General features: G+C 45.2%; 1 protein-coding gene across 4 annotated transcripts in view; it reads left to right on the top strand.

The window, feature by feature from the left end:
• The window catches only part of nbeal2 (neurobeachin-like 2), a 31,798-nt gene that overhangs the window by 7,610 nt on the left and 3,304 nt on the right, over positions 1–20,884 (top strand). For 2 of the 4 annotated variants that reach the window (XM_047598616.1, XM_047598618.1), the window contains exons 6-51: positions 169–251; positions 921–1,006; positions 1,131–1,434; positions 1,576–1,682; positions 2,084–2,170; positions 2,973–3,056; positions 3,369–3,467; positions 3,636–4,291; positions 4,390–4,522; positions 4,635–4,754; positions 4,876–5,206; positions 5,395–5,477; positions 5,587–5,679; positions 5,801–5,972; positions 6,754–6,887; positions 7,892–8,051; positions 8,388–8,490; positions 9,208–9,358; positions 9,606–9,761; positions 9,842–10,001; positions 10,872–10,960; positions 11,079–11,792; positions 11,878–12,062; positions 12,172–12,328; positions 13,733–13,876; positions 14,725–15,048; positions 16,056–16,205; positions 16,306–16,463; positions 16,558–16,682; positions 16,780–16,897; positions 17,043–17,200; positions 17,290–17,423; positions 17,504–17,611; positions 17,701–17,796; positions 17,925–18,049; positions 18,239–18,379; positions 18,470–18,600; positions 18,714–18,823; positions 18,916–19,033; positions 19,153–19,250; positions 19,357–19,470; positions 19,568–19,651; positions 19,743–19,852; positions 20,273–20,445; positions 20,536–20,630; positions 20,741–20,857. In XM_047598616.1, coding sequence (XP_047454572.1) covers positions 169–251; positions 921–1,006; positions 1,131–1,434; positions 1,576–1,682; positions 2,084–2,170; positions 2,973–3,056; positions 3,369–3,467; positions 3,636–4,291; positions 4,390–4,522; positions 4,635–4,754; positions 4,876–5,206; positions 5,395–5,477; positions 5,587–5,679; positions 5,801–5,972; positions 6,754–6,887; positions 7,892–8,051; positions 8,388–8,490; positions 9,208–9,358; positions 9,606–9,761; positions 9,842–10,001; positions 10,872–10,960; positions 11,079–11,792; positions 11,878–12,062; positions 12,172–12,328; positions 13,733–13,876; positions 14,725–15,048; positions 16,056–16,205; positions 16,306–16,463; positions 16,558–16,682; positions 16,780–16,897; positions 17,043–17,200; positions 17,290–17,423; positions 17,504–17,611; positions 17,701–17,796; positions 17,925–18,049; positions 18,239–18,379; positions 18,470–18,600; positions 18,714–18,823; positions 18,916–19,033; positions 19,153–19,250; positions 19,357–19,470; positions 19,568–19,651; positions 19,743–19,852; positions 20,273–20,445; positions 20,536–20,630; positions 20,741–20,857 — 7,378 coding nt within the window. The remainder of the gene's footprint in view (positions 1–168; positions 252–920; positions 1,007–1,130; positions 1,435–1,575; positions 1,683–2,083; positions 2,171–2,972; positions 3,057–3,368; positions 3,468–3,635; positions 4,292–4,389; positions 4,523–4,634; positions 4,755–4,875; positions 5,207–5,394; positions 5,478–5,586; positions 5,680–5,800; positions 5,973–6,753; positions 6,888–7,891; positions 8,052–8,387; positions 8,491–9,207; positions 9,359–9,605; positions 9,762–9,841; positions 10,002–10,871; positions 10,961–11,078; positions 11,793–11,877; positions 12,063–12,171; positions 12,329–13,732; positions 13,877–14,724; positions 15,049–16,055; positions 16,206–16,305; positions 16,464–16,557; positions 16,683–16,779; positions 16,898–17,042; positions 17,201–17,289; positions 17,424–17,503; positions 17,612–17,700; positions 17,797–17,924; positions 18,050–18,238; positions 18,380–18,469; positions 18,601–18,713; positions 18,824–18,915; positions 19,034–19,152; positions 19,251–19,356; positions 19,471–19,567; positions 19,652–19,742; positions 19,853–20,272; positions 20,446–20,535; positions 20,631–20,740; positions 20,858–20,884) is intronic. The other 2 variants (XM_047598617.1, XM_047598619.1) reach the window with 2 other exon arrangements.

Genomic DNA, 20,884 nt, shown 5'->3' with positions numbered 1-20,884 from the left:
TAGAAGTCTAAGCATTTAACATCTTGCCTAACGTTTTGTGATGTGTAACGCCCCATCCTGTTGCCTCTAATACTTGAAGTGAAACCTCACTTGTACTAGTGGTGCACTGACTAGGCGTGATGCGAGTAGTGGGCTGTGTGTGTTGACTCATGTCCTTGTGTCTTACAGGGAGGAGGTGAGCCTGCTGGAGAGGAACAAATACAAGTTCTCCCCGCTGGCCTTGCCGGAGGAGCTGCCTGCTCTCTTCCATGGTGAGACGCTTCCTCTCAGCTACCGCTCTGATCTGTGTCAGGCCGCGCATACCACAAGAATCACACTGGTCTTGCCTTTGCCAAAACACCTGAGTTTTGCACACACAAAAAAAAAAACTTATGAAAGTTGCTCAGTCCAGGTTCACTTTTGGTTAAAAACGCAATAATTCAGCATCTGATTATCAGGTCTCAATCGCCCTTTCAAGGACTCTTAATTACGCAATGCCGTTCGATTAGCGAGCTCTAATCTGTAAGCCATGTGGGAAATCCTCACCGGGGCAAGTTTCAGCATGTCCAAATTTGAGGAAGATTACAGCCAGCTTTAATTGGAGGGCTAATTGTGTAATATGTAGCCCATTACTGAGGCTTAGGCTTTTCTTTTTGACGTAACTGAATGAGAGAGAGGGGGCATTGTGAGAGGCGTTGATGCATGCATTTTATTTAGTGGTTATTGTTTGGTCATTTGCTGCAGTCTTTCACATGGTTCAGTTTATGGTTTAAAATGGGAACCTGCAACCAGTATGCACTACCAGGAGGGAAGTAAACAATATAGAAAGGCCTCGAACAATGTTCTTTCTTGTTGGAATTATATTATGACAGGGCTGTGTGCATTTTAAGCGATTTAAGTGGTAGCTTGTCTTAAATAGCGCTGTATGTTCACTTTTACAGAAAGTCTTAAGGACAGCGAGAAGATCCCAGAGCTCCTCACACTCAGACTGGTTCATCTCCAGGGTGCTGTCATCAGTGGAGGAAAGGTCCGTCACGCTGTCCGTCCTGCCTATTAGAGTTTATTCTACATTCTGAGAAAACACCAAAGTGCACTAAAAATAAAACTGATCGTGGGAGAGTTGGAGTCACTGTATGCCTGCTTTCTTTCAGAAAAATGGTCTTAGCTCCATCAGCCCTGAGTCTGTCGAGGACCTGTTCTCTGTCCTGCGAGCGTGGTGTTGCAGAACCTCCTCTGAGCCCAAGGCCACCAGACTGCCGCGGCTGACTTTGCAGTGCCTGACGGCGATGATCCATCTCCTGCACTCCAGCAGCCCTGTGGAGCGGCAGGTGGAGATCAGGACCATACTGGACAGCTACTTTCAGCTCCTGAACTGGAACCGGCCGCTAAGCAGTGAGCAGGAAGACAGGCAGAGCTGGGAGGACAGCCTGATCTCCCTCCAGAGCCAAATGCTCAGTAAGGATATGTCCACTAGTTCTCAAGTCTGGCCGACTCTAGCCTCCCTTATTTCTTCTCTTCCTCAATTAGTCTGGAGGCCAAACAAATCAATGTCCGATAAATAGGATGAGTCAACATCCGACTTGTTGTCATTTTTAGCTGCTGTTCCAGAGGTCCTGCAGTGCTCTGATAGACCAGTCCTGCAGGCTGTCTTCCTCAACAACAACTGCTTTGAACACATCCTCAGACTCATTCAAAACAGCAAGGTCAGAATCCCTTCTCCGTTAGTTCTGTCAACTGTCCCGTCTGTCTGTCCGTCTGACTGTCTCGTCTGAATATCACACTCCTCTTTCATTCTCTTCAATGTCCCATCTATTCTCTAACCTCTTTCTGTTACTCGGTGTGAAATATTACAAAAATTAACTTTATGTGGACCAAGATCAAGACAAATACATCGTATGTCTGAGCATATGTCTGGCAATGAATGTAGTTATGATTCCAATGCTTCCAGCATATGTCTCCCCACCTGGCTTTAATAGATGTCTATCAGAAGATCAAACTCAAACCTGTCTCTACTCCCTGATGACTTTTTTGGTCTAACTGTCTGTCTTTTTTGTGCTGTGTGTGTTTGTTTGTTTGTTGTTTGCCTGCGTGTGTCTGCCTATAGCTCTTTCAGAGCAACAGGCATAGGCCGGAGCGTGAGGTTGTGTGTGACCTCACTACGCATTTACTCACTGAGGTCGAAGTGGACCAGGTACTTTCCCCCCCACTCTGTGTTGCTATTGGTCTGTCAGCAGGAAACTCAGCCCTCTCTCCACTTGTTAACTGCACTGAGTATTTAAACAGGAAGTGTTAGGCAGGAAGTCTGGCTTGCACACATTTGTAAATAAAGCAGGTAGCACAGTTAAATATGATGTATGTGCAATCTGAAGTTCTCTTTTCATCCGTCACAAGTTTATCTCAGATATCCACTTACAGCCTATGTTACTGTTATTTTGGACCATTGTTTGTTCCTCCTCTAAATGTGATGATTTTTATCAGATTTATTGGCTGAATTCTCTGTTGACAACACTGGGCAAGAGGTGCATGCTGTGGATCTCATAGTGCATGGAACGGTTGTTTTTCAGTGCATGTCTTTCCTCCTTTTCCCTGAATTCCGGCTGCTCTGTCGTGTGACTGGTGGTGCTTGTGTAAAAGGCCTGGCTCGTGTCCTGGAGTTGGATGTTGCCTCATTTCCAGCAGCAGTTTGGGATTGTCTCGGTTCTTTTTTGATGGTTGGCTTTGGCTTTGGTTTTTGCATGCAGGGACGTATCAGCAATTAACAAAGAAGCGATTGTTGGGTGGCTGGTACTGTGGCTAATAGTGGTGTGAAAAAAAAAACAAAGTGCTATACTTCCTCTTGCACTTCACAGATAATCAGAACAAACTTTTTTTTTTGGTCACATGATTTTGAAATGTACACATTTTGGGGGATTTTGGTGTCGACCCATGATGATGTCCAATTTTATGTTTGTGTGCAATGCCCAAATGAACTGTACCTGCCTATCTGGGTGTAGGTTTTGGAGAAAGGACCAGACAGTATTACAGTTCATGCCTTGGGAGTCCTCACGGCTATAATGAGTAACTCACCATCTGCTAAGGTAAGGCCCCTCTTGATTTTCTGTGGTCAAAACATATAACCTTCACACTTCTGCACCCGTTCTCCTCTTCATCTGACTTTACAAAACGACTTTTGATTCCTTTGTATGTCTGGTACATGTGAAGAAATTGACAATAAAGCTGACTTTGAATATGAATAATCCCATAAAAAAAGCAGTAGCCTATGAGGGAAGTTGGTTTCCGTTAATGTAGGAAAGCTCATTGTATTTCCTTCCAGTGCGTGGAAGTGTGCCAGCTAGTTATCCCCTGCAGAGTAGCTTACTCCAGCTTATTTCTGTCTCCCTCCCCCTCAGGAGGTTTTCAAGGAAAGGATTGGCTACTCCCAGCTGTTTGATGTGCTGAAGAGTCAAGGTCAACCCACCAAAAGGCTGCTGCAGGAGCTGATGAACATGGTGAAACTTCCTCATTATCCTGACTGAGTGCAGAGACAGTAGACGTCAAATTACTCTTATTGATGGCCTTGTTTCAAGTTAAATTGTGTTAGTGCTAATTAACCTGAAAAAAAAATGAATCCTCTGGCCCTGCCTATATCATTTCTCCATGCTCTGTCTTCTCTCCAGGCGGTGGAGGGTGAGCACGCCCATGCTCATCACCTTGGCATTAGTAACGACCAGCCTTTGCTGCTGCTTCTTCAGTGGCTGCCTGACCTGTCGGGTCAGAGGGACCTCCAGCTGCTGGTGGCCCAGTGGCTGGCTACTGTGTGTGGTGGCTCCTTGTCTTGTCGTACGGTGGCTGTGGAAGCAGGCATGGTTGGTGCCTTGCTGCAGGTGCTTTCCCAACCTCAGAATCTAGACAGGCAGTGTGCAGACGCCCTGCTGGGCCTCCTGCAGAACCTGGGTTCCCTGTGTTTGAGGCCAGAGGAGCTGAAGAGTCTCCTGAGACTCCTCAGGGTGGATCAGGACAATGGTGCAGTGGTAGGGAAGATGCACCCCTACTGCACTCGCGTCATACGAGTGCTCTCTGCCATGGCAGCCAGAGAAGGTCAGGACAATGCCTTGCAATATTTTGATCTCACGCCCCCCATGGCAGGTATCATGGTGCCCACAGTGCAACGTTGGCCGGGCAGTGGCTTCGCTTTTCACGCATGGCTCTGCCTCAACATGGAGTTCTTCCCCTCAAACTCAGAGTTCTCCAAGACCCGTAAAGCTCCTGCCAACTCTGGCATGGGAGGTCAGCATGACATGGGAAAGGGACCACGCAGGAAGCAGCTCTATAGGTAAAAGGGCACTTTTAAGTTGTTAAGGTGATCACAGACTTTCAGTTTTGTGGCTGTACAGTTCATCCTTTGACAGAGACATAATCTGTTCTGTAAAGTTTCTTCACTGCGAGTGGAACTGGAATGGAAGCCTTCTTCACCCTGGAGGGTGTGCTGGTGGTGGCCGTTTGCACTAAGAAAGACTACATGGCTGTCGCTCTGCCAGAGCACCCGCTAGCTGACTCACGTTGGGTGAGTGTGACGCATGGAGCACTGACAGGAGAAGCAGCTACAGAGTTTAAACAGTTGCTCCGTGGACACTTGTGTGAAATATGTCTCCTCTTAAATGTCGTCTCGTTCCCAGCATTCAGTGGCAATAGTTCACGTCCCAGGCCGTCGTCCTTTTGGTCAGAACGTGGTCACCATCTACATCGATGGAGAGCAGTGTAAAACTGCTCAGCTTCGTTTTCCATCTTTAAGTGAGGTAACAGACTCTAGCTTCTAATATATATGGACTACGTTCATATTTCATTTTTACTGACCAGTTCCTCTGTATCAGGCTAACTTTTTTCTTGTTTCTTTGTCCCCTAAATTTGATTCCAAAGCCTTTTACCTCGTGCTGCATCGGCTCTGCAGGCCACCGGACCACTACCACCACCACCTCCCCAAACCTGACCACATCCTTTTCCTCCAGTCCATCACCGGAGTTTGCTTTCCCCACCCATACACCCTCACTCTTCCGCTCACAGTCGTTCCCAGCCTCCTTTGCAGGAGGCCGCTGGGCACCTACGGGAGACTCCCCGGTGCACACCATTCCAGCAGGACTGCAGGACACAGAGTGGGGGACACCCACATCTCTGGATGGGCTCCTGGCCACGGCCTTCATCTGCCACGAGGCTCTGCAGCACACCCAGATAAAAGTCCTACATGCTGCTGGTTGGTCACGCTCTGCTACAATTCAGATATTGTTATCCACCTTGAGCTTTTCCAGAATTCAACTATATAATGTTTAGGAAACCCGCAGTCGAGATAAGCACAGAGCACTGAAAACGTATTTTTCCACGTACAACAAAGCATTGTTTGCATATTTTATGACCTACATTGCTTTCTGCCCTCCATCACAGGCCCTAATCACGTGTCCTTATTCAAAGCGGACGGAGAGTTATCTGATCTCAACGGCAGGCTTCTCTTCTACTACACTCCACAGGTGAGCTACTGAATCTCAGGGAGACTCACAGATTGAATAGCACTGCTTTAAATTATAAACAACACTAGTACAAACTGCTCTTGTTTACGCGTGTTTATGTTTTCTCCAGGCGTTTAAGAGTCAGATATGTCTGGATCTGGCCCCAAATCACCAGTACGATGGCAGGCTTACAGGACATAGAGTAGTGAACTGGGACATCAAGGTTTGATATGATTTTAGCTTCATAATGAATTGGCTGTACTTCTGTGATTCAATTTCTGATTCAAATGAAACTGTAGAATAATATGATTGATTCATTTCTTTACCCCCCCCCCATTATGCAGGATGTTGTCAATGTGGTCGGAGGTATCGGAGTTTCACTGCCCCTGCTCGAACAGGTGTGTGAGGCAGATCATGTTTACAACGGCGGTCAGGAGATCTCAGACTTGCTGGGGCCTGAGCTCACCTCCTCCAGAGGCCCCGCCGCCATGCTGCTGCCTCTGAACAAATCTGCAGGTTTGTTCATTTTGTTCCTTTAATTTATTTTCACTGCACGGTTTGTCAGATGCATTGATGGATTGTGGGTTTGAGATAACTGCTTCTGAGATTTTGGTCTTTCTCCAAATAGAACAACTATCTACAAATATACTTTATATTTTCTTTCTTCTGGAACTGCTTTTTAGAAAACAGTCCAAACCATAAAATGGCTCATGGTTCATGGTGTTATCTGTGCATTGGTCAGAGTAGCACAGCCGTGATTCTGCAAAGATTTGCTTCACCCGAAAACCACACTACACCTTCATGGTATTGGGGTGGAACAGTAATCTCAGAAATTGATATCTGAAATACTGTGCAACTCAAAGATGACTATCTGAATGTCTACATACATTGGACGTATGGCGATCTGAAAATAAATTAATTCAGGGCCCTTTTGACGCTGTGATTAGTAGTAACATGGTGCATGACGCAAGGACAAAGTGCTAGAGCTAATAGGACACGAAGCACATGATCTACAACAAACAAAGATTGCTAAATCAGCGCTAACAGTTGAAATGTCAGCGTCAACGTAGACCTACGAGGAGTTGCTGAATGAGTTGCATCTGAGCCTGCATACATCTTTGCATTTACAAAATGAGACAATGGGAACAAACAGTGAGAATCATCGTCTGACATATGACTTCTGAGTCATCCTGAGATATGATAATGTCAATAAAGTGCTTTGTAGTGCGTAAATAGGTCTGCGGGTAACACAGGAAATCTTAAAAGTTGTTTTGCCCTATTTTCTTCTCTTCCTCAGAGGGCAGGCTAGAGAGAAACAGCATTGCTGCCTTCCTGCTCATGGTGAAGAACCTGATTCGCCGCCACCCTGTCAATCAGGAGAGCCTGCTGCACTGCCACGGGCCGAGCATCATAGGAGCCATGCTCAGCAAAGTAAGTGCCCGCCACCCCCACCCCACCCCCATCCCGCATGTCAGTCGGCCCCAGTAAGTGGGAAGAAAGTCACAGTGAGAGAAGCTGATTGCATCTGGAAGTGAATGTCTGACCTTTTCCATTGTGTGGCTGCTGTATAATTGCTGTGTAATGAATGGGTCCGCAGCAGCTGAAACAGCAGTGGCTTTTTCAAAATGACGGTATCAAATGCTTCTGTGTGGGAATTTAAGCAGTTCGCTGCATGTCCTCGCTCTGAGTGAGAACAGAGGCTAGAAACTAGAAAACCTATTGCCTGAAAATGTGTCGCACGTACAAAGATTACAGATTGATACCGAATGATGTAAAACTAAAAATTATGTAAAAGGGTCAGGTAAGGTGTGATGTGTTGTGATTGTGACGTGGTGTGTTGTGTTATGTTATGTGATATCACTGTCATTCCTTTCCTAACCTGTGGTTGTGCAGTTCTTCTTCAAACAGTTTTAGTTTCCAGTGATAAACTTCAGTGTCTAGACTAATCACCTTTATTAGTAATGTGTTCCTCAGACTCACGGTAACATTTCACATTTTAGTCCTGAGCTTTATATTGTCATACAGTATTCATCGATATGCAATTTTAAGTGGTTGTAGCCACTTGATGTAGTGGTTGTACCGGAGCAGCTCAGACATGCATGCATGCTGGTTGGCAGGATATGTTGAAATACATTAAGGTGGAGTACTCTGCAAGGACGCTATGTGCTAATAATCGTGTGTTGTTGCCAGGTTTTGCAGTGGCAAAGACTGAAATGCACACGCACGCACACACACACTGTATACAAAGTACACAAATGCGTGTACTGTATACAGTGTGCACTCAGCTGAGTGCAGCACTCCATCAGGCTTTAAGTGTTATAAAAACAGACTCTACACTAACCTTTATGCACAGATAAAGCCAAATAAATGGAAACCTTTGGTAATTTAACACAAACATATTCTAACACTCCTCCATGTGCGTGTTTCTGCTGCAGGTTCCAGGCAGTATGATGGACATGAATGTTTTAATGGCGTGTCAGCTGCTGCTGGAGCAGGTTTTCGACGAAGGCAATAGCCCACTTCTGCAGCAGCTCTACCAGCACCTGCTCTTTAATTTTCGCATCTGGACTAAAAGCCATTTTGCTGTTTGTCTGGGTAAGGCCCTGGCAGCCCCTGCGTTGCTGAGTAATGCTTCTGTGATTCTTTTCATGTACGCCGAAGCTGTTTGTTTTCCTTTTATATGTATATACGCTCCAACACTGAAAGGGGCAAGAGGAGGAGGCTCGAGGCACCAGAGAGCGGAGCTAGAATACATTAATGTGTCAAGTTCAGGCTGTGGGAAGGATTAAAAGTGAATCTGTGCCCGAAGCATCACTTTACTGCCCTGTTTGTGAATTACTGCACTTCTTTGCCAGAGGCATCCATATCAGTTTGACATTTGTAAATGTCAGCCTGAAGGGAAATGACAACTGTGTTCTTTCTCTTTCAAAGCACACGTGCAATACCTGTCATCCGTGATAAATAAAAGCAGGCAGCGCATGAGGAGGAAGTATGGGGTCCAATACATTCTGGACACCATTCGGACGTACTACAGGTAAACATTCACCTCAACGTCGCGCTGTCAAACTGAGGCGGAGACACTGCGTGTGAAGAGGGCAAACTGAAAGAAAGTTCCCCAGTCTGTGACTTACATTAACACAATTTTGTGTTGCAAGTTTTCTGATTTTGATCGTGAACGCAAGGGATTATCGGGATAAATTTTTCAAAAAATGTTCACATGAGAACAAGAGGTTTTTACAAAGAGAATTCTGAATATATTTTTTTAATCTCTTTTCGTCACTTCAACAACTTCAGTGTTTTCAGCAATGAAATGTTAAATAAATGAGCCTATGAATAATTCAGGCCCTTCTGCAAAAACATTGTGGCTATGAATGGGAATAAAACTGGAAAGTGGCTCAACTCATTTTGGACAAAATGGCCATTTAAGATATGCTTTGCCAGATTTTTATCGCAAGTCACTGTTTAGGCATATTAATTAGATTAAACACAGATTATTATTACTATATTAAGAAGATATATCAAGATTTTCTGAAAATTCTTACTAGTCTGACGGAAGACATGCCATGGATGCAAAATACCCCAAAATCTCAACCTTGAGCTGTTCATAAAAAACATTTTTTTCCCTGTAGTGCCTCCCCGTTACGACGTGTGCATTCATAACTTACTGATACTTATTTTAACACACAAAGGGGTTTTATTCTCCTGTGTATAAGAGGATAATTAACTTCTATATTAATGTGTTTGGTCGCAGTACGGAGAAAGATGGCAGCTCTCTGTCTGATGAGAAGCAGACCATCCAGAACTCTCTGTTTGCCCTGATGAAAGATTACCTCAAGTCTCCAACTCAAGAGGAGCTTCACAGCATCCTCGCCTACATTCTGACTGTGAGAGAGGAGCAGCAGGTAATACGCTCATGTTTTATAGCTGTGTGTATTCAAGGAATGTAATTTTGCTATGTTTTGCACTTTACATCACTATATTTTTACTCCTAATCTCCTAACTGATTTATTTAAGCAGTAAGTTTTGGTAAGTCTGTGCTTTCAAACTCCTCTCAATGGAACTTTATCCTCCCTAGTCCGTATGTCTTCGTGCTTTATCGTTTTCCTCCTTCAGCTCTTTCTTTGCTCTACATAATTCTCTCGCTGTCAGGTGGTGAAAGCCTTGGATGTGCTGTACGAGCTGCTGAGGAGCAGCCCTCCTCGCGAGCAGGTGCAGGCCGTGCTGCTGGAGTGGGGCGTGGAGCAGCTCTACAGCCTGCTGCTCACGCAGAGCTTTGGAGATGAGGCCAGGGAGAGGGTGTTCAGGGTGAGAATGAACGACCTGACACGCGCAACTCCTCCTGCGAAACATTGCCTTACACATTTCCCCGTCGCGGTGTGTTGCAGATTTTGTACAAAATCCTGAAGAGCGAGCGAGTGTCCGAGCGCAACAAGCAGCGCATCAAGCTGAAGGATTTCGGCTACCTTGGCCTGGTCTGTTCTCTCGAGGACATCCCCGTAACCATGACCACTGTGCGCTGTCTGTACGAGCAGGTCCTCGCTACAGGTAAAACGGGCCTCTTCCTTTGCTCGAAACCTTTGAGGAAATATTACAACATTTGAGTTTGTCAATGTAAACGAACAAGAACTGAGTTACAAAATATCCTGATCTACTCTAACGAGGATTATGTGAAGCAGCTTGCTATAGATGAATGAGCTACAAGTGTATCTAGGTCAAGAGATTCCAGGCGTTTATGTTGATGTTTCTTGGAAAAAAATATGAAATTTATGGGTTAAAATAAATAAACAGTAAATGTTACTTTTCCACATAATCATCTCCATATAAATGCTGTCTTTTCTGTGAAGGCCAAGTGAGCATAATATTATGTATAGAAATTGCAAATTTCATTAGAGGCAGGCCTACAACTCAACATATGTCAAGAACACTATCTCAAGCAATGAATGAATGCACTGATCAGCCACAACATTATGACCCAGTGACAGGAGAAGTTAATAACATTGACCATCTTGTGATAAAGCAGTGTTCTGCTTGGAGACTTTTGGACCTGGTATTCATTTGGACTTGTAGCACCCAAAAAGACCATTCTGGTCCATTCTCCGATGAGTCACACTTGTTTTGGAGGCATAAGGTGTTCATAATGTTGTGCCTGATTGGTGTATGTCACTCTGTTTCTCCTAATGATTATTACTAAATTACTAATTCCTATCTAGAAAATAAAAATACTTGGGAGTCACTGATGAAACTGCTGAAATTGCCAATGAGCACAGAAAACTCTGAATTAAATTGTATCTTTCTAACTCTTGAAGTTGAGAAGATAATGGGTTAATGCATGGTTGCGTTTCTTATCAAAAAGATGGTTTGAAAATAGGTTTTCTAGGGCCTTAAAATGAATTGAAATCTGCTCTTTCCCCACAGATGCCACGCCTAATTTCAGAGACCTCTTGGCCGTGGTCTGTCTGTCCCATCGGGCTGAACTCACCGTCCGACTGGACGTCTGTCGCAAGGTCTGTTCTGCTTTCATAATTCACACGGTGCTGAATCTACCAACTTTGGACTGTAAGTGAAAGCAAAATGATCATCTCAGTAACAAGCAACTCTCCATTCCCTGTGATATTACCACAGCTATTTCATCTGATCTACTCTAACGAGGATTATGTGAAGCAGCTCGCCAAGCAGCCGGGATGGCAGGATGTTCTCACCAAGCTCTACGTGAAGGAGTCCTATGAGTCCCATGCTGCCAGCATCGCAGGCTCCAGCAACCACAGCTCCTTTGAGCCAAGCTGCCGGCCGCCACTGCGCAGAGAGCAGTCCATAGTCATAGAGGACGCGCGCACGGACGTCTTCATGAGCTACCGCACCTCGCAGGACATAGAGGATGAGGAAGAGGAGGAGGAGGAAGGCGGCCAGCAGGACATATCTGAGGGGTTCTCTGAATTTTCCCAGTCGCCTCTCAGTGGAGGAGGGGGCCCTCTGAAAAACTTCTCGAGCTCCCTCCCTTTTAAGCCGTTTGATTCAGTGGATCAGGGGAGCCACTCGTCTTCCATCTCCAATGCGATCGACATCACCTCGCCTCGCCCTGAAGAAGAGGGACGAGACTACCAGCCGCTCTCCCCCTTCGGTACGCCCTTTGATTTGGAGTTAGGGGGATTGGGCGAGACTGGCGCACACACCCCCGCAGGTAGTCTGACCAACACACCGTCTCCTCTAGAGCAATGCAAACCATTCCCACCACTCCGACCCAGGAAGAGCTCTAGTTTGTCCAATGTGCTGGATGACACCAGCTACGGGACGGACCCTCCCACCGGAGACACAATCTCCAATACGTCCAACCCACAGGTACGAATGCTCCTCTAACTCCCGGGTGCCTCAGTGAGATTTTGATGAGTTCTTCTCACCAGGTATTTTTTTTTTTGCATTGCAGCAGACCCCTGAGGAGGAGCTATGCAACCTGCTAACCAACATCGTGTTCTCCGTACTGTGGACCGGCAGCGGGGCAGAAGGGGCAGAAGACGTGGTGTGGAGAGAGAGGGGACAGGTGTTTTCTGTTCTCACCAAACTGGGTTCCTCCTGCCAGCTTGTCCGCCCTCCTGACGACATCAAACGCAGGTCAGCAAGTGCTGATTTGAACATTTTCTTAACTCTTAATGAATATTAAGCAATATTATCAGGCAGTGTGGTGATTTATTCAAAGTCTGTTTTCCACTCTGTGTGCCAGTCTGCTGGAGATGATGCTGGAGTCGTCTCTATCAGATCTGAGGGACGCCCAGGGAGTGTCCCTGCCTTTCTGTCCCAGTCTGGTTCGACTCCTGAGGCTGCTGCAGGACTTTCTGTTTGCCGAGGGCACAGACAACTACGCACTGTGGAGTGAAAAGGTATGTCACTGGGAATGTATCTGCCCTGATAAATAGTTGACTGTGAAATACAAGGGATAGCAAGACAAGGTCCAGGGGGTCAATCAAGGGCTATGTCTCTGATAAAGTCTGACATACTGTATATCTGTATTTTATAGTGGCTCCCCTTATCTACATTTTAGACATATATAAAAATGTATTCAGTAACCAGCACCAAAAAAAGCAACTGATCATATTAAGCAGTAGGATTTTAATACCACCCAAGTTTTACTTCCTTTTTCTAACTCTAAGTTTGTCCATGTATGTGCAGCCACTGCCTCGTCATAATGTGATGCAACTAATGTTTCAATTGCATATAAAAAAAAGTATAGATAAATGAAAAACAATCGGACAAATGTTGAATCTGCCATAAAACCACCTAAAATATTGAGAATTTGTACTACTTTATACCTATTCTCTTTACGTGAAAACATCATTTAAAAATTAAAAGAAGGCCTATGCAGAGTTAATAAGTTACACTGATAATGTTGTACGGGCTTAAAATAGCAGCCCTTTGTGGTTGCAGCGTTTTGAGAAATGCATTTATTTCCTTTTGAGATGAAGAACCAGTTATCTTAACACTGACGTGGGGGAAACAGCTAGCCTGGCTTTACTGGTTTTGTGGCAACCTCCCAACTGCAACTAGGGTGTTGTGTGGATTTAACAGATTTAATTAGCGAGTTTCAGAGGTTCCTTTAAGCTGATTTGGTTACCAGGCTAGCTGTTACCAGTGTCAATCCTAAACTACATTCTTTAGGCTTTCACCTAGGTTACTGTTGTTCTCGTCTAGCTAACTTTAAACCAAAATAACTTGTCTGGTTTCAGAATTACTAGTCCCTTCAGCGGGTTTCTTGGCTCTAGATAAGACTGCAACCGCTGATATCTTACAGAGGACACTACATGGCAGCGCAAGTTAGACTGCACTGTGTTTTCTACAAATACTGCTCTCTGTTTAAATTAATGAAATATTAATCTCTAACGCTCAGTGCAACACTCCACTCCACTTTTTGTTCATATGCCCTTTACCAAAAAAGCTTTGTAGCAGATTCTGAGCTGGTGTATTTCAAGTAATTGTTTGATTTGACTCTATCAATATTGATGTCAAACTCTCATTTAAGTTGGGCCTAAGAAATAAAATGACTACAGACTATTGTCCAAAGGTTGCTTTCAACAAGAACTTCATTGAACAGGCAGCTGGGTGTGGACATGGGCGTTGTCAGTTACTATGTTTAAAGTCACATCTCTGTGTAGGTGGTGTGGAAACACCTTAAAGATGCAGGTTAGGCTCTGTTTATGGTACTGAATGGCTATCCATATATGCTGCAAGGCGTGGAAACAGGTCTAGCCCTGTTGTTGAGTTCTTTGTTGACAGACGTTGTATTGCAGATCTTTGAGGGGGTGGTGAACCTGCTGGACAGGTTAAAAGCCTGGCATAGCACCCCTGGCAGCCCTGGGAACACCGAGCTGAAAGAAATGGCCCAGATCGGCCTGCGTATCATCACGGGATACATCCAGCAGAAGCACCCACAGGTCAGCTGCTGCCACGACTACACCTGTCAAGTGCACCAAGCATACGTCTCACATGTTTCTCGCTGCACATGTCTTTCACAACCCCTAACAGCTGCAACATTGAATCATAATTTTAAAGGGTACTTATTTAACTTGATAAGTGCACTCAGATAGCACCCGTTTGGAAATACCAGGCCTTCTATGGCTTTCTTTTCAAAGACATTTCAGTCATTCCTCTTAGGGAGTGCTCTGTATGAAAGGGCAGCTCCTCTCTTGAGTTATGACTGCGGCTGCTGCTGGTCTCCTTACTGTAGGATTATGGGATTGAGAGAGCAGTCATAAATGTTCTGACCGTAATATGCTATATTCCATATTGCTGCTTTTGTTCATCACCGAAGGAGTGCAGCTCCCTCTATTGTTTTTCAAAATGTCCCTTTAGCGATAAGAGAACTTAACTTAATTGCGCTCCTGGACATACAATCTCGGGGTTACTTTAGATCAGTGAATATAAAACAAATATAAAAGTACACTAACTATGTGGAGGAAAAAAACTCCCAAAACTTGCAAAAAGTAGAGCTCACATTATGTACTTGCATTAGTGTTATTTTGAGGGACTTGCACCATTTTACACTAGAACATTTAGTAGGAGCACTTTTTAACCCAATGGACTAATCATACACAAGTACTTTTAGTACAAACAGTTTCTGCAGATAAAGTATTATATTTTTACCTACGTGTCATTTTAAATTCATGTTGTTCCTACATATCAGTTTTGATATTCGATAAAGTAAAAGACACATATTTTTCTGTGAATTGTTTTCCTAAGCTCCTCTCGGCTATTAAGTTATTTCCCTCTTGCCCCTCCTCAGGTGAGTGTGATGGCCTACGTGAAGCTCCACAGCCTTCTCCAGACCGTGCTCTGCCTCAGCTGGGAGGAGGTGTGCTTCCTGCTGGGGCGGATCGGTGCCCCCTTGTGGCCAGGAGGTGTAGTGGACAGTACCAACTGTGACCATCCAGAGACTTTTTCCCAACTGGTGCCCATTGTGCGCACCCTGCTCGACCAGCACGCCGACCCCATCACCCTCCAGGGGCTCCTGCCAAACCTGCCCATCACTAATGGCAGCACCACCTTTGCCCAGGACCTGAAGGCTTATTGTGACACCCTGGAGTGGCAGGGCTTTTACCAGCAGCAGGTCAGTGTCTTGGTTGAAACGTTGCACTTAAAAACAGATGTTTTTTAAAAAAAAATTATTATTATCTTTTGTTGTTTTTAAAGAGTCTACAGAGGCTTTTGTTTTGTCTGTGGTGTGACTGGGCAGGTACAAACAACCACCCCCTCTCAGATAGTCAGATAGTGCCGGCTCTGTTTTTTGTCAAAATCTGTGTACGCTCAGGACTTTTTTTTTTTCTTGCTTGACCTATCACCTCCCAGTGGGTGGCGCAGAAATCACATCCTAAGTTTAAAAAAAAGAAAAAGAAAAAGAAAAATAGAAATAGAAAAAAAAACTCTATCATAAGTTTATAAAATAGAAAAAGGCAACTTTAAACTCCCAAGTGTTTTCTGGCTGACCTTCAGTCTGTCCTAGACAGAGATCAGTTTATGCTTGAACTTGAAACTGAGATATTTTATGAACTGATGCCAAACAGACACACTCTACACTGGCCGAGCACAGATTTATCACTGCTCTTGTGTGACAGCGCATGGTCATAAATCTGTTTTGTTTAGATTACTTTTGTATACGGATCCCACAATACATTAACCAGTATGGCATAACTTTGGCTGCCATGGCAGACTTAAAACTTGGCCAGGGCAGTTTTCTCAGGCACTGAGCGAACAGATACAGTCAGTCCAAGTGTGTAAGTGTTTATTTATGGAAAGTGGATGTATATGTACGAGTCTGCGTGTTTTTAGTTCACTTTTCAACCATTTCAGCATGAAGTGGTAAGACAGGAAGAGAAAATGGAAATGTAGTGGTAGTAGTAGCAGTATCAGCTGTTTAAATCCAATAAATAAAGGAAAATTGTTGATGAAATGAGTGTGATGGCATTCCTGCCTCTTAAGGTTTTCTGTTGCCGAGACTAATACAAGTTACCTTTATACACCTTCACACCACCACGACTTTTAAGTGGCCAATGGATTTTCTAATAATGTTAAACCAGCTGTTTATTGGGTTTGTTTGTGGATGATTGCGACCTCTAGGTCCGACCCACAATGGAGCAGTACGAGCTCGACACCTTTGGGAGAAGCCACGACATCATGTCCAATTTCTGGAACTCCTGTTTCGATGATCTGATGAGCACAGCCTTCAGACGGGAGAAAGACAGATCTGACAGCAAATCTAAGTTTCAGGTTAGGACGCAGGCTATTTCAGGCTGAAAACTGTCTTATACTCGACCTCGCTAAATAACATTTCAGTTTACTGATGTGACATTTCTTACCATGAGAACAGGAGCTGGTAGTTGACCCCTACTCGAAGAGAGGTAGGACTGAGACCATCAGGTATCAAACGTGGCAGAAGCAGAACTCCAGCCAGCAGGGGGTGGTGTGGCAGCACTGGAAAGCCCTCCGCAGGCTCTTCACCTGCGAGAGAGGAGCATGGGCCGACAGGTATAGACTTCTGCCCTGTTGAGACTGCTCTGTCTTTTTGCTGTCCCTTTATGACCGGCATGTTGTCTTTCCTTTGCCTTGTTTGTGATATCAGAATTCAGCCAGAGGTGAAATGGAAACTGTCCAGCGCTGAGACCTATTCAAAGATGCGTCTGAAACTTATGCCCAACTATAACTATGATCCCCACAGTGAGGCCAGTGCCTTAAGGGACAACATGGGTATGTGACACAGCACAAACGCGCTGTTGTTGTGTCCTCAAAGCAAAAATGTGCTCATTGAATGTCATTTTTCATGAGGATCATCTGTGTTCATCAGGAGCTGAAAGCCCCCGTAGCGCCGAGCCCATTCCGCTGGCTGTGGCTAAGGAAGCAAAAGTAAGCGACATGGAGGATGATCAGTTAGGAGAAGAGGACGTGGTCTTTTTGGATAACAAGTGAGTCTCAAAGTTCCTTCGTGCAAGCGTCTGCGGCTCGTCTTTTCCACTGGTCATGAAAAGGTCTAAAAAAGTCTGTGAATACTGTGAATTCTTGTATCTAGAAATATACCAAATGTACGTTTGACTTTTTTCAATTCTTCAGGGCGGAGGGGGAAGATGAGAGCCAGAAAGAGAAACTGGTTCTGTCTGAAGAATGCGAGCTCATCACCATTGTGGCGGTCGTCCCGGGTCGTCTGGAAGTCACCACGCATCACCTCTACTTCTACGACGGCAGCAGTGAGAAGGAGGAGACCGAGGAGGGTGAGCTATATGTGTGACTGTGACGGTAACGGCGTGCTGTGATTCCTTCAGAGGTTTATGTCTGAGCTGAATAATCGATGTGCCCCCAGGAATCGGGTTTGACTTCAAGAGGCCTCTGTCTCAGCTCAGAGAAGTGCATCTGAGGCGCTACAACCTGCGACGGTCTGCACTGGAGCTGTTCTTCATTGACCAGGCTCACTACTTCATCAACTTCAGGAAGAAGGTAACGTCACATTTTACTCACATTTAAGTAGAGTAGTGCTTTTTGAAACAAAGGCTTCTAACGACTTCCTTACCCTGCAGGTACGAAACAAAGTGTACTCCAGGATTCTGGGGCTGCGGCCTCCAAACCTGTTTTACTTCGGCTCCCGCTCTCCCCAAGAGCTACTGAAGGCATCTGGGCTCACGCAGGTGTTTATTTACTTCTGTATGAAGCTGTATGAGTAATTCTGATCTGAACGATGTTCATGCATGATCTAATCTAATATTCATGTTAACAGAAATGGGTGTACAGAGAAATCTCCAATTTTGAATATCTGATGCAACTGAACACCATAGCTGGACGCACTTACAACGACCTCTCCCAGTATCCTGTGGTAAGTACTGGATTCCCCCGGCTATGCTACACTCTGTATGTGTCTGTGGTTCCTTTATTACCAAAGATAGTGCACTTACAAAGTGAGCAAGCATCATGGTTCATCGTGTGTTTTGTTTCTTTCCTCAGTTCCCCTGGATCTTGTGTGACTACACCTCTCCTGTCCTCGATCTGGAGGACCCCTCAGTTTTCAGAGACTTGTCCAAACCCATAGGAGTGGTCAACCCGCGCCATGCACAGAACGTCAGAGAAAAGTAAGCGGTTGCTAAAGGGCTGAAGTTGTTCAGCAGTTGCTGTGTCACCACTTGACAATAACTTAAAACTATCAATAAAAAACAAAAACGAAGGCAATTAAATGATTAAATGCCCTTAAATGCCCTGCTTTTCATGATAATGACGAGCAATTATTTGAAGAATATTTTGTGTTTTGATTCTACCCCTAGGTATGAGAGCTTTGAGGACCCAGCGGGCACCATTGACAAATTCCACTATGGCACACACTACTCTAATGCAGCAGGAGTCATGCACTACATGATCCGCATGGAGCCATTCACCACCCTGCATATCCAGCTGCAGAGTGGCAGGTCTGAATGCCGACCAGCTCCTGATAACTTTGCCCATTGTCCTGTATATTATTCTCTGATCTTTTACTCATCGTGCGGCCTTTTGTTTAGGTTTGACTGTGCAGACAGACAGTTCCACTCGGTGGCAGCAGCCTGGCAGGCTCGCATGGAGAGTCCAGCAGACGTCAAGGAGCTCATACCAGAGTTCTTTTACTTCCCAGAATTCCTGCAGAACATGAACGGTACTGAGCTGTGCAACTGACCGTTACAAAGCAGATCCGTGTTGTCCAGTGTAAAGGTGCAAACTTCGGTTTAATTACATCAACTGACGCATCAATTCTGCGTGGTTTTGCAGGCTTTGACCTGGGACATTTACAGATATCTCAGGAGCCAGTGGCGGACGTTGAGCTGCCCCGCTGGGCCACATCAAGGGAGGACTTCATCAGAAAACACAAGAAAGCCCTGGTGAGTCTACACATACATCCAGATTCTTACAATTAGAATTTTCTATTACGACAGCAACTCAAGATGGAAACAACTTGTTTCTTTAACTCTAGGAATGTGAGCATGTGTCCAATCACCTCCATGAGTGGATTGACCTGATCTTTGGATACAAGCAGAGAGGCGAAGACGCAGTGGACGCACTCAATGTCTTCTACTATTGCACTTATGAGGGTACAACTACACACAACAAACTTTTGTAAATAGTTTGGTTTTCAGCTGTGTATTATCGACACAAGCTACTTTTTGCTCTTGTTTATGACACACTCTTACTTTTTTGTTCCTCTTTGCAGGCGCAGTAGATCTTGACGCAATCGCCAATGAGACTGAGCGCAAGGCCCTGGAAGGCATCATCAGCAACTTTGGGCAGACACCCTGTCAGCTCCTTAAGGTATACTGTCGGACTGATTCATGGATATTTGCAAAATGTTATTCGTCCGTAATTTCCTGTTTAAAAAAAAACAAGCCTCCAACTCTCTCTCTTTCGCTCCAATCAGGAACCTCATCCACCCCGCATGTCAGCTGAGAACGCAGCTAGGCGGCAGGCCCGCCTGGACACTCTGCCCCCGAATATCTTTGAGCAGCTCAAAAAGCTTCGACCGTTTGTGGAGGTGAGGCATAAAATGTCACGATCTTGTCCCTCTACGTCGGCAATTAACGTTGTGCGCCGTGCATTTATGTGTTTGTACGCGTTTGCATTTGCCTCAGGTGGTAAGTGATGGCCTTTCCCTGGTCCAAGCCGTGGTACCGAAGAACCAGAATCACTCCATCATCCACGGCTCTGATACACTGGTACGGGCTAAATTTAAGAGTAAACTCAGACTGCAACAAGAGATTCAAGTTTAACATCTAAATTTCGTCATTTTTATGCCATGCTCTACAGGTGACTGTGAGTTCCAATGGTTTGATCGGGACACACAGCTGGCTGCCGTACGACAAAAACATCGCCAACTACTTCACCTTCACTAAAGACCCCACAATGACTAATCCCAAGTGAGTGAATTTTTCAAATAGTAACACACGCTCATATTTAAGGGAAAAACATGGTCGTGAATGTTGTTTGATTTATCTAGAAAGCCCAACGAGCACAAAACCACTTACTGTCGTCATATTTTCCAACGTTTTTAAAGATGCTTGTGTTTCTCCTGACAGTTAGATGAAAGCTTACCATCTGTCCAGCCGTCCCCGCCTGCAGAGCTTCAAAGCCTTAAAGTCAAATTTGGTTTAATGGAAGCTATTTTTAACCGATCTTGAGCGTGCATCACATTAACAGAGAATAAATCAGGATGAGAACCATTTGAACGCCATCTCATCGCAGCTTAGCCGCTGATTATGAGTCTCGTCCGCTTTCCGGGTCGCAGCTCGGCCTCGCTGCTCGTTTTAAACTCGCTTTGACCTTCTTTTAAAATCCAGGACTCAGCGCTTCTTGAGCGGACCTTTCTCTCCCGGAGTGGACCTCAGTGCTCAGGTGCTGGTGGTGTCCAACGACGGTCGCCTGCTGTTCAGCGGGGGACACTGGGACTGCAGTCTCCGTGTCACGCAGCTGGGGAAGGGCAAGCTGGTGGGCAGGATCTGCCGGCACATCGGTGAGCTCTCAGCGTCACGTCCCAAAGAGGTGTTTCTGCTCCATGTTCGTGTTGCATATTTATTTGTGTTTTCTTCTTTGTTACGCTAAGACGTCGTTACTTGCCTGGCTCTGGATCTCTGTGGCATCTACCTCATCTCTGGTTCGAGGGACACATCCTGCATAGTGTGGCAGGTTTTACAGCAGGTGAAGCTCTCATTTGGCCTCACTCACAATGTTGTGCACATCCCGTAATAATAAGCTGCCATGCTCAGAATTATGCCTGATTTATTTATTTATTTATTTTTGACATTCAGGGTGGCTTCTCCAGTGGTCTCTCGCCTCGGCCAGTGCAGGTTCTCTGCGGACATGATCAGGAGGTCACCTGCGTGGCCATCAGCACTGAACTGGACATGGCTCTCTCAGGGTCCAAGGTCAGACACTTACAAACGCCAAAGCAG

Source organism: Mugil cephalus, chromosome 11 (assembly GCF_022458985.1).
Source record: "Mugil cephalus isolate CIBA_MC_2020 chromosome 11, CIBA_Mcephalus_1.1, whole genome shotgun sequence".
NCBI lineage: Eukaryota > Metazoa > Chordata > Actinopteri > Mugiliformes > Mugilidae > Mugil > Mugil cephalus.
Note: the sequence above shows the minus strand (reverse complement) of the source record. Positions and strands in the feature narration are given on the sequence as shown.